Here is an 11,213-nt window from a genome sequence, read left to right as displayed (position 1 = left end):
GAGCAGCTGCGGGCGCCGCTGCAGGCGCAGCCGCCCCCGGGCGCCGCGCCGCTCAGCGCGCCCATGGCGGCGGCGGCAGCGCCGAACCGGAGCACGACATCGCCGCCCGCGCCGCCCCAGCCTCCGCAGCTGCATCCGAGCGCGCCGCCGCCGCCGACGGCGCCCGGCCAGCCATCAACCCCGCCAAACGCCGCGCCCCCGCCGTCCGCCCCCTCGAGGCGCAGGGGGGAGGGCATCCTCAGCGGCTCCGCCTCGCGGCCGGCCCACGCGTCGAAATCGAGGACGCGCCGCACGTTCCTGCCGAGCCCCTTGTCATCTCTCCGTGGCGCGGCGACCGCGGCCCCCTGCAGCGCCCACTGCGCGCCCAGGCCGGCCATCCCCTGGAAGGGGCCCGGCCAGCTGCAGGCAGCAGGGGCGCCGCTGCCGCCGCTGCCGCCGCCGCCGCCACCGCCGCCGCAGTCTCGGCCGAGTATCCTGGCAAAGGCGGACGCCTCAGCGCAGCCGCCGCGCGGCGCGGCCGCCGCCGCTGCGCCGACGCCGACGCCGCTGACGAACAGCGCGGTCAGCGCTGTCAGCGCCGACAGCGGCCGCAGGTCCGCCCCACTCATCTGCTGCTGCTGGTCCCCTGGCGGCCCCTGCGGAAGCACATCCCCGGTCCAGGCCCCGCCCCGCCCCGCCGCCTGCGCCGAGCGTCCGCCGAGAAGCTGGCTCACGCCCCTGCCGCCGCCGTCACCGCTGCCGCCGCCGCCGCTGCCGATGCCCCAGCCGCTGTCCTCTGGAACTATCTGGCACTGCGACAGGTCAAGGTGCTGCAGCACCGGCGGGAGGCTGCGCAGCAGCCGCCGCATCGCGCCGCGCGTCAGGCTCGCGCCGCGCATGTCCAGACGCTGCACCTGCGGCGGCAGCTGCCACGCGTCCGCCTGGTAGCTGCCCGAGCTCGCTGCGGACGAAGGGGTGTCCGCCCCTGCATGCGCCGAGGGCCCCGGCGCGCCGCCCTCGCCGCGCTGCGGCGGCTGCGCGCCGGGAGCGGCCGCTGCCGCGTGCTGCTGTTGCGCCGCGTGCCGCTGCGCCGCGGCGGGGCCGCGCTGCGTCCAGCCCGCGGCGCCGAGGGCCGTGAGCGCAGACAGCGCGGCGAGGCAGGCTAGGCCCTGCGCGCCGGGCGCCATGCAGCCGGCCAGGTCGAGGCGGCGCAGCGCGGGCAGGCGCGAGAGGTGGTGCAGGTGGCGCTCCTCGAGGCGCATGCAGTGGGACAGGTTCAGGTCCGCCAGGCGGGGCGCGCGGGACGGCAGGGACGCCAGGCAGGAGCCTGCGGGCGGTTTAAGGGCCAGGGGTGGGGTGGGGGGCAGCCGTTGGTTGACCGCTCCGGAGCATTATGTATGATACCTTGACGGGCGTGCAGGCCCTCGTCGCACATCGTACGACAAATCTCGAGCGACGGGTGCGTTTCGCCGGCGGCGCATACATGGGTGCAAGCACCCAGCGCCGGCGTGCAGCCAGCTCAGGGATTTAGGGTTTCGGGGTTGCGGCTGGTGGGGCCACCCACCCGTGATGCCGTTGCAGGTTTGCAGTGAGAGCTCCTCCAGCGCGGCCGCCCCCCTGAGCAGCGCCGCAATGTGGTGGTCCCCCAGCTGGCTGCAGCCGCGCAGGCTCAGGGCGCGGAGCGCGGGCAACCGGGAGACGGCCTGGAAAGGGGGCAGGCGGGCAAGGGGCACGGGTCAGCACGATCGTGGCAGCAGCTGCCGCGACCTCGGAGGAAGCCTGGCATGTATCTGCACATGCTCGTCACCTGCACGGAGTGGCTAACCAGGCGGGAGGGCCCCCTGGCGGCTGCCGTGGATACAGTATCCAGCCACCACCCGCTATCCCCGCGCACAGCTTCCGTGCAGCGTCCACGCACCTCCACCGCGCCGGCCGCAATCTTCATGCAGTTGTGCAGCACCAGCTCCCGCAGCGCCGCCAGCGCCGCCACGGGCGCCAGGCCCGCATCAGTCACCTCCAGGCAGCCGGACAGGTCCAGGTGGCGCAGCGCGGAAGGCGAGCAGGCGCGGAGGGCGGCGGCGACGGCGAGATCCGGGACAAACGACAGCGTCCGCGCGTCGCCCTGCTCGGGCGGGGGGCGGCGGGAGGGTGACGGCATGCGTGGTTGGCGCGCCCCCGCCAATGCTGCACAATTCAAGATGTTATGGGGCAGCCCTTGCGGAGCCCTCTCCTGTGCCCCTTTTGACTCTCCCTTCTGTTGATGCGTCACGAAGTACAGCGGGTGCTGTGGGTTGCGGAGGCGCCCGCGCCTCCTCAGATGGGCCAGACTGGGCCGACCTGCCAATGATCGACCGACCCAAAGCCCCCAAGCCAGCACGCCCCCCTGATTAGGGTTGAGGTTCTAGGGGCGGCTCTCGGCACCCACCAGCACGAGCCGCTGCAGCGTCGCTCCGCAGCCGGCGCCCAGCATGGCGGCCAGCGCGCCCGCGTCTGGGGGGCCGCAGGAGAGCCCCACCAGCTCCATGCTGGTCAGGCGCAGCGCCGTCCAGGAGCCCAGCACAGACCAACGCACCTGGGGGGGCCACGGGGGTCAGGGGTCAGCCGCGCGTCGGGCATGGAGCCGCGGGCGGCACTCAACACATTTGTTGTGCGTACCATTTGGCGCGTGGGCGCTTGTCGCTTGTATCGGATGCCTCGCTTCTGAAAGGGCAGGGGCAGGCGTCACCAATCACCCCAAGCGCGAGCCGCCTCCCACCTTGCGGCATCCGTGGACAGCCAGGCTCCTCAGCCGCGGCAGGCCTCCCACCGGGCCGAGCGCCTCGGCGCGCAGCGCCGCGCAGCCCGCGCCGCCGACGGCGAGCGAGGTGAGGCCCCGCAGGTGGCAGAGGGCGGTCGCGAGGTCTTCATCACGGATGGGGCGGGACAGGCGGGACAGGTCAAGGGCCTTGAGGGCGGCAAACCTGCTGCGCACGTTGCGTGGGGGAGCGGGCGGGGCTGGCTGGTGTGAGGGGCTTGAGCGGCAAGGAAATGCAGAGATGGGGTTTTGATGGAAGCCAGGCGGGCGGCGGCAGTGCGGGCGGGAGGCTTGGTAGGTAATGTCATGCGCGGCAGCTCAAGGTGGGATGTGCAGGGTTTTAGGGGTTGGTGGGGTATGTGTGGCGGCGCCTTACGCCACACGAATCCAACCGACTCGCTGCAGGCGCCGCCCCAGGTGGGGTGCCTCCCCCATGCAGGCATGCGCCGACGTCTTGTTGGCGCCCTGTTGCAGCACACACACCCTTCACGCCTCACGCAGTTGCCACAGGCGGTCGGGGCCTCACCCAGGCGCCAGGCAGAGTGCCAAGGGTGTCAGCGACGCCCTCACAAGGTCCACACTCGACCGCAGGCTGTGGCAAACGCATCGCAGCGCCGCTGCGTCCGCGGGGGACAAATATGCAGATACCGCATCTATGATATCTACGGAGTACAAAGCCATGCCGCGGGCTGCTTCCAGACACACGCGGCCAGCGATGCCTAGTCAACCTAATGTATGATGGATCTAGTGACTCCTTGGCGAACTGGAAGGCTGCAATACTAATGACATATAGAATTGAGCGCCCGGACTGCTAAATTGACGACTGATTCGCCGGCTATGCCGAAAGTGACGGCAAAAAGACCCCCGAGGCTCTTCCAGCTGTTGAAAGCACGGTATGTTGTGATAGAAAAACATCATAATTGCGGTCATTAACGGAACACTAATACTGAAACAACTTGATCTTGCTCGCAGCACTGTACACTTGTTGCTATGGGGATCTAGGAAGCGCATCTGTTGACCAGGTTATGAAACCCGGGTGCATTGATCCTGGATCATGGGCGTTGCTCTATTGCGCACAGTATGCCGAATCCGTCTCCCGAGCCCTTGTTTGTGTTGCGTGGCCATCGCGCGGACGTCCAATGTGTGCAATTCAACGAGGACGAGTCCTTGCTGTGGAGCGGGTGCGCGATCGGTGTGCGATGCTGGGCGGGTGACGCCGCAGTGCCCCGCTGCCGCTGCTGCTGTGCTGTGCTATGCCACGCCATGCTGTGCTGTGCTGCGCACGCCACATGTGCGCCTCATGTCATGAAGACAAGGCAGAAAACGCCTCCATGTTCCTCCTCACAGAGACGCCGATGGTGAGGTGCGATGCTGGAGATTGGAGGAGCGCCGCCCAGCGCTGTGCCGCAGGTGCGCTTTCTGCACTTGTCCATCCCGCAGGGGACACGGGCGCTGTTTGGGCACGCGTCCCCTCCCCCATCCCCGTGCTGAAGTATGCAATATAGGGCCCTCTATGTCACCCGGGGGTGCCCCTGCAATCCTCCCAGGCTGCACGAGGCCAACGCTGGAGTCCTGCAGCTGAGGGTGGCCCAGCTACCCGGCGCGACCCTGGTCTCGTGAGTGGCAGGGGCGCGGCCGCCTCTCCAAAAAGGGAGGCTGTCTGACACCTCTGGCTCAGGGAGGTCCAGCAGCCTGTTCGGTCGCCAGCGTTAGTGCTGGCACACCCCCACGCAGGCACGGCAGGCCCTGCCGCCCCGCCCTCGACGCCCGCCCTGTGCGGGTCTCCCTGCACCTCCCCGCCATCCAACCCCCGGTTGGCCCCCTGCCGCCCCCGGTGTCGCCCGCCGCCGCCGATCTGCAGGCAGGGGCGCGACGGGTCTGTGCGGTGCTGGGCGCTGCTGCCTGACGGCAGCCTCAGCAGGTGGGCCCCTGCCCTGCACCAGCGCCTGGAGGGTGCACGGTTCCTCCAGTGCTGTTGTGGATAGGCCAGGGCGGGAGGGTTGTCAACACATCAAGTGAAGGGCGCGCTTGCCCGCCACCCTCGTGCTCATGGCTTTCTTGTGTGCTGTCCTGAGGGCATCGCCGCCGCCCCTCCCAGGGAGCCGACAGCGGTGCTGGCGACAGGGGGCTTCAGCTTTTGCCGGTTCTCCCTACTGCAGCGGCCGCGCTCATGCGTCGGCACAGAGGCCCCGCACGGGCAGCAGCAGCGGGAGCAGGAGGAGGAGGAGGGGCAAGAGGAGGGGGACGAAGCGCGCCCTCCGCAGCTGCAGAAAAAGCAGCAGCAGCAGCCTTGCAGCCGGGGCCAGCAGCAGGCGCAACTCGACAGTGAGGGCAGTTCGCCGGCGCCGGCCATCGCCACTGAGGCTGTGATCTGCCTCCCATGCGAGGACTCTGCCAGCGTGGGCTTGTGGCCGCTGCATCTCCCATCCTTGTCGCCGGGGCGGCACGGCGGCGCCCGGCCGGCGGTGCGGCTGGAGCAGGCTCGGCCAAAGGAGGCCCCGCAGCATGGCATGTGCATGGCGGTGCAGGCGTTTGGCTGGGCGTCAGGGGTGAGCCGGGGGCTGCGACGGGCGGGGATGCAGTCCTGTTGAATGGCAGGCACGGTGTGCGTACGGCAATTCAGCGCTGCGATTATCAAGGCAGCTGCGTGCTTTGTGACCCACCTGTCTCAACACTTTCGGGCCGATCAACCTACCGCCCCAGGTCAACCGAGCCCTCCGGCCCCTCTGCGCCCGTGTTGGCACCCCCACCTTCCATAGGCGGTCGCCCCCCACGTGCTCGCCGGCTATGAGGATGGCACCGTCGCCCTGTGGGACGCGCGCGCCCCCGCAGCCCCCCTAGCAGAGGCCAAGCTGCACTCAGAGGCGGTCATGAGCCTCGTCGTCGCACCAGCCGAGGGGGAAACACCGCCCCCGGCAACAGGCAGCGGGCCCACACCAGACCCGACCAGCGCGGCCGGTGGGCAGGGCGGCGGCGGGTGGGTTGGGATGAGCGGCTCTGCTGACAGCACGTTGGGTTTCTTCAGGGTGGATGCCGCGGCGGGCCGCCTGGAGTTCCTGGGCTCCCAGACTCTGCCCAGCGCGGGCATCAGCGACATCGCCATCAGGCGCGACGCCCGCGTGGCCGCGACGGCGCACTGGGACGGCCGCGTGCGGCTGTGGCATGCGCGGAAGCGCGCGCCGCTGGGTGTGCTGCGGTACCATTCGAAGGCGGCCGCGGCCGTGGCGCTCGGCGGCGCGCGCGGGGGGCTGCTGGCGACGGGCGGCAGGGACGGCGCGGTGGCGGTGTGGTCGGTGTACGCCACGCCACAGGCGAGAGATGGGTGAACCGCGGTCCGCCTTGACGCCCGGCTGGCATGGCGGCGGCTTTGGCCTGTTTTTTTTGCAAAGTGTGCGGTGTTTTGGGTTGTTGGACAGTCCCACAGTTTGGACACGGACTGCGCGTTTTTGAAGCACGTTGCCTGGGTTTCTGCCTTGTGTTATTTTTCGGTGAGTATTGTGTGGCCTGCACGCGTTGACCAGCATCCAACTCAACCCGCGACCAGCCAGCGAGCCGAAATGCCCTGGCACCTTCCCGTACTGCAGCGCTTGTTTGAACTTGCCGCCGTGTGTGGCTGAAGAGGCTGCGCAGGCATGACCAGCAGCCCGTCCCTGGCTTGCAGGACAAGGCCTTAGCCCCATCACCGTGCTCAATGTGATGCCAAACAATTGCCCAAGGCTTGCTCTGCAGGTGCAGCAGCGCCAGGGCTATGGGGTGTAATTTCTTGTCATTCCTCCGACGAGCACAGTGGTAGAACGTCTCATTGACAGGGGGCTGCCGTCGCAATACAGGCTGCCGCCGCCTTCCGGCAGCTGCACGCTCGGCAACCTCAAAAGCACTGCCAAGCGCGCGGCAGCGCAGCGGCTGCGCTTGCACCTTGTGCAAACCAAGCGCACCGGCACTACAAAATGCTGCCTATTGATGCTGGGACTGTCAGTAATCCTGTGAGCGGCCGCGTGCCACCCACCAAGCTCAATCCCATCGCCGCACGCCCTCAAGAAGCGCACCCAACCTCCTGCGCCGCCACCGCCAGCGCGTCGCCGCCCTGCCCCTCCGCCCCCTCCGCCCCGCCGTCGCCGCCCGACGCGCCCTCAGCGGCCGCGTCCTCTGGGGCCGCAGGGGCCGGGGCCGCGAGCCCCTGCGCCTCCAGGTCTGCCATGGCCTCCCCCAGCAGCCTCTCGCCCTCCTCCTGAGAGGGCGCATACAGGATGTCCTCCACCACGCGCAGCACCTGCAGAGAAGGAGCAGTGTGTGCATGTGTGTGAATGCGTGTGCAGGTTTCTGTGTGTGTGCGCTCATGTGCATGTACGTGCATGTGCCTGCGCTGGCACACGTCTGTGCGTTTGCACAGGTGAAACGAGCTAGGTTGCGAGAGTGCCGAGGGTGAGGGGCAGGGGTGAGGTGTAAGCGAGCTCATCGGCCTTGTCGTGGCGTTTGGCAACAGCAGGGCACTGTTTCTACATGACTGGCACGCAGTCATGTAGATTGGCATCATGCATGGTGGGAGCGACACCGGCGTTGGGTTCCGTGAGGGCGTGTGCGCTTGATTGCGTCCATGCGCCCTCGCGCGAGCGTCGCTTGATGCGTGTGCGTTGACTCATCCATGTGCGCGTGCCGATCCTCACCGCCACGTCGGGGCACGTGTTGCACAGCAGCTCGATGGCCCTCAGCTTGGACCACTGCGCAGCATGGGGGCGGCAGGGCAAAGGAGGTCGGGGGAGGGCAATGGTTGGGCTAGAGGGGTGGGAGGAGTTGCCCTGATGAGCGATGAGAGGCCAGCAGCCGGCAACATGGCAATGGTGAAGCATATATCTGCAGCGCGCATGAGGACCGCCGCGCTTTTACGGATTTGACCAGCGGCCAGGAATGGGACTGTCGACGCACAGCAGCTGCATCCTCGCGGGCGCAGCCATTGGGCGTGCGGCAGCCTGTCGCATGAGCGCAGAAAGCGCGAATTGCGCTGCTCACGTAAAAGTCCTTCTCCTTGGTGGCCGTGTCGGCCGTCAAGCGCCACGTGGCCACCTCCGCATGCAGCTGCTCAACCGCCCCGTCGTCCGACGGCCCGCGCGAGCGCACACCGCCGCCGCCGCCACCGCCGCTGGCGGCAGCCTTCAAGCTGCCGCTGCCGGCTGTGAAGAGCTTCTGGCTCGGGGCACGCTTCCCCGGCGGCTGCGCACCCCCCACGGCCGCAGCCGCCGCCGCACCCGCGCCGGTGCCACCTCCAGGGAGGCGGCCAGCATAGCTCGCTGCGCCGTGGTGCGGCGTCGCAGAGGCCGCGGGCGACGGCGCCGTCGGGGTAGTGCCGGCGGTGGTGCGGCTCACGAGCGCAGAGGCGGCGCCGCTGCCGCGAACATCCCCGGTCTTGCAGAGCGCTCTGCGGGCTGCGCCGTCGTAATCGTTGATGCCGCGGCCCCCGGTCTGCTGGTCAAAGTAAGTCTTGAGCCACTGCGGTGTGGGTCAAAAGAACACGAGCGAGGGGGCGGAGCGGTGCTTTGGCACATGGAGCAGCAGGCTGCCCTTGAAAGTGGGGGCGCCTGAGGCGTGCGCTTATTTTCTGCCGCGCGCAAAACCGGGTGCTGCTACATGGCATGCACGCAAGAGTGATGTTCTGGCCCAATCAAACGGACGTGCATCATCAAGCAACGAGCAGCAACAGTCAGACGACAACAAGCTCTGACAACACACCCACACCCACACCCGCACAAACACACCTGCATGAACTCCATGTTATCGAGCGGCCGCCCCTTGATCAACTTGGACACCTCCACGTGCTGCATGCGCACAGCGGAAAACACCGCACGCGCACAGGGATGGGGGAGACCGGGGCCGTCACGAGTCGCGCACGACGCAGGATTCCCACCCTTCCCCTGTCAAAGTCAGCTGCCCTTCAAGCTGCCAGATCACGCAGGCCGCGCGGGCGAGGCACTTGCTCTGCATGTCCTGCAGTGGGCCCCTCAGCCACCGCACCTTCTCTATCCCCTGCTTTGTGAAGACCTCCTGCAGCACCTTGTAGTTGTTGATGTACTCGTACTCATTCTTGGCGTTGTAGTCCACCTGCCATTATTGTCAGCAGCGCTTGCCGTCACGGCGGGTGGAGCGCGCCTCGGAGGCGTTGTAGGAACAGAGGGCTGGCCTGGTAGTGTCCAGGCTGGGCCGGCGTACATATGCTGCCACAGCTGCCGAGCACCGCAGCTACCACTGGCACTGTGCTGATGCGGGCTACCTGACTGCATGTATGCCTGCTAGTCCATGTGAGCAGTCACTAATTGGGTTGCAGTCGTCTCCTCATCTGAGGCGGTCCAACCCCTGGAGGTGCGGCTGCCGCAATGCACGTGCGTACCTTCTTCATGGGCACGGCGCCTGGATGCAGCGCGTCCATTATCTGGCATGCAACGGCTCCGGATGCGGTCTGGCATGCAGACGAGAGGGAGTGCCAGGCTGCAGCATAAGTTCTGCGAGCCGCAGCAATGCGGCGGCGCATGCGGCAGTGCGTGACGATGCAGTGCGCGACGACGCAGTGCGTCAGGCCAAGGGTGCATCCCCGTCTTCTACGTTATATCACCAACCTCCTCCACTTTTCCGAGTCGCAGGTCCAGCGTTGAGTTGAGCCATCCCAACAACTCCGTTCGCCCCGCCATTATCTTGCTTGACTCGAGATCACCGTGTGTATATGGCAAATAAGTTCTCGAATATACACGGAGCTTATGTGGCTGTGACAAGAGCGGCCACGGGCGGCAACTAACAGCGACAGCTGGACCACTGCCGTTCAAACAGCCTTTAGTCGTTCCGTTTGGATGTTCATGAATTGAAGACCTTGACGAGCAATGGATTTTATACGACACTAGTCAAAAGACAGAAGCAGCTGCTGCAAGCTTCGTTGTGCCGCAAGACCCCATCGCAGCCAAACCCCTCTCCCCCTCTCCAGTCATCCAGGGCAAGACCCGCAAGCCCTTGACCACCGATGCACGTGCTGCATCCCATTTTCTATGCCTGGTGGGCCAGCGATGCCATGGATTGCATCAAATTTACATAGGTTGATGATGATCTTGTGCTGTTAGGTGTGTGACGCATCAATCACCATGTCCTTGCGGCGCGCGTCAGCATCCGCAGAGTGGCGGAGCCAGGATCGGGGGTAACGCCACAGCCCGGCTAGTGAAGGCGACGTGATCTTTGTTGAGAGATGGTCACACACAGTCGTATGGGGCTGGCAGCAAGGGGGATGCGTGACAGCTGGACGACGCCTTGAGGGGTGTCGCGCGGGGCCCTGCACTGTCCTGCAAGGCACCCCGACCCGGATGCATGTGTCTGCCCGCCTGCCCTGCCCTTTTGCCTGCCCACGTTGAAGTGTCCCAGCTTCTAGGGTGAAGCCTCCTTCCTAAAAACAGTGCACACGTTGACTGACGGATGACTCAGCACGAAAAGGGGGTGTGCGCACGTGCAGACGGGCACGCCTACGTGGGCGCCCGCCGGTGCTGTTGCTGCTGCTGCTGTTGCTGCTGCTGCTGCTGCTGCGGCTGCTGCTGCTGCGGCTGTTGCTGCTGCCGTTGGGCTCCTCCTCCGCCCCCGCCGCCGCCGCCACCTGCACCCCCGCGGCCGCCGAGCAGCAGCTGCTGCACCACCACGCCGCCGCCTGCCCCGCCGATGAGCACTTGCGGCTGCCCGTCACCACCACCGCCGACGCCTGGCGGCGCGACGCCGCGCACGCCCTCCGCATTGTTGTCCAGCGCCATCCGCCACGCCGGGTGCTGCTCCAGCGCAGCCGCGTCCACCATCATCCCCTCCTCCTCCCCGGCCGCCTCCGCCGCCGCGGCCGCCTCCGCCGCCTCCGCCGCCGCCGCGTCGGCCGCAGCCTGCAGGTCCTCCACCAGGCCCGCCCTCAACTGCGGCACCATGCGGGACATCATCTGGGAGTAGCCGTCCGCGCCAAACCTGGCCACCAGGTCGGCGTAGTGCTGCAGCGTGAAGAGGACGCAGCGCTTGGCCAGGTTGGGGGCGCTGAAGGCCTCTGACAGGCCATACGCGTCCTCCAGGTTGTCCACAGACAGCATCTGAGGGCGGCGGCCAAGAGATGGGGCGGGGGCGGTTGTTGGTCAAGGCGAGGGTCGGGCTGGGGGGTGCCCCGTGCGTGTGCGCGTGTGAGGGGCGAGTGCACGCTTGGTTCTGTGTGTTTACTGTGCATGAGGCCCATCTGTGGCGCGCATGTGATCCGCTCGAAGCCTGTGGCGGACAGCTTCGGCACGTGGCGGACAAAGGCCCAGCCGGATGGCGCGCAGCGTGCCCCAGCGCATGCGCACCTGCGATATGGCGCCTTCGCAGAGCCGCTTGAGCCCCTCTAGCAGGTACTGGTCTGCTGCCTGCAGCAGGTCTCGCGCCTTGGCGGGAGGGACGGTGGCCTGGGGGG

At 67.5% G+C, this 11,213-nt stretch overlaps 4 protein-coding genes across 4 annotated transcripts; 1 reads left to right on the top strand and 3 right to left on the bottom strand.

Moving 5' to 3' along the window:
* Positions 1–52: 52 nt before the first annotated feature.
* MNEG_9454 (hypothetical protein) lies at positions 53–2,637 on the bottom strand (the record flags this gene model as incomplete). The annotated part of the gene is made up of 6 exons (XM_014042077.1): positions 53–212; positions 358–1,306; positions 1,544–1,682; positions 1,898–2,101; positions 2,405–2,551; positions 2,635–2,637. 6 exons carry the CDS (start codon positions 2,635–2,637, stop codon positions 53–55), a joined length of 1,602 nt encoding a protein of 533 aa, XP_013897531.1.
* A 3,006-nt stretch (positions 2,638–5,643) lies between these two features.
* Positions 5,644–6,099, top strand: MNEG_9453 (hypothetical protein; the record flags this gene model as incomplete). Its single annotated transcript, XM_014042076.1, has 1 exon — positions 5,644–6,099. One exon carries the CDS (start codon positions 5,644–5,646, stop codon positions 6,097–6,099), a length of 456 nt encoding a protein of 151 aa, XP_013897530.1.
* Positions 6,100–6,806: 707 nt separating this feature from the next.
* MNEG_9452 (Microtubule-associated protein RP/EB family member 1) lies at positions 6,807–9,191 on the bottom strand (the record flags this gene model as incomplete). The annotated part of the gene is made up of 6 exons (XM_014042075.1): positions 6,807–7,043; positions 7,438–7,491; positions 7,781–8,257; positions 8,524–8,583; positions 8,780–8,866; positions 9,153–9,191. 6 exons carry the CDS (start codon positions 9,189–9,191, stop codon positions 6,807–6,809), a joined length of 954 nt encoding a protein of 317 aa, XP_013897529.1.
* Positions 9,192–10,263: 1,072 nt separating this feature from the next.
* On the bottom strand, positions 10,264–10,860 carry MNEG_9451 (hypothetical protein; the record flags this gene model as incomplete). Its single annotated transcript, XM_014042074.1, has 1 exon — positions 10,264–10,860. The coding sequence occupies one exon, from the start codon at positions 10,858–10,860 to the stop codon at positions 10,264–10,266; it is 597 nt and encodes a 198-aa protein (XP_013897528.1).
* Positions 10,861–11,213: the final 353 nt, after the last annotated feature.

This window comes from Monoraphidium neglectum (genome assembly GCF_000611645.1).
Source record: "Monoraphidium neglectum strain SAG 48.87 unplaced genomic scaffold scaffold01942, whole genome shotgun sequence".
In the NCBI taxonomy this organism is placed as follows: domain Eukaryota; kingdom Viridiplantae; phylum Chlorophyta; class Chlorophyceae; order Sphaeropleales; family Selenastraceae; genus Monoraphidium; species Monoraphidium neglectum.
This window is presented reverse-complemented; position numbering and strand designations above follow the sequence as displayed.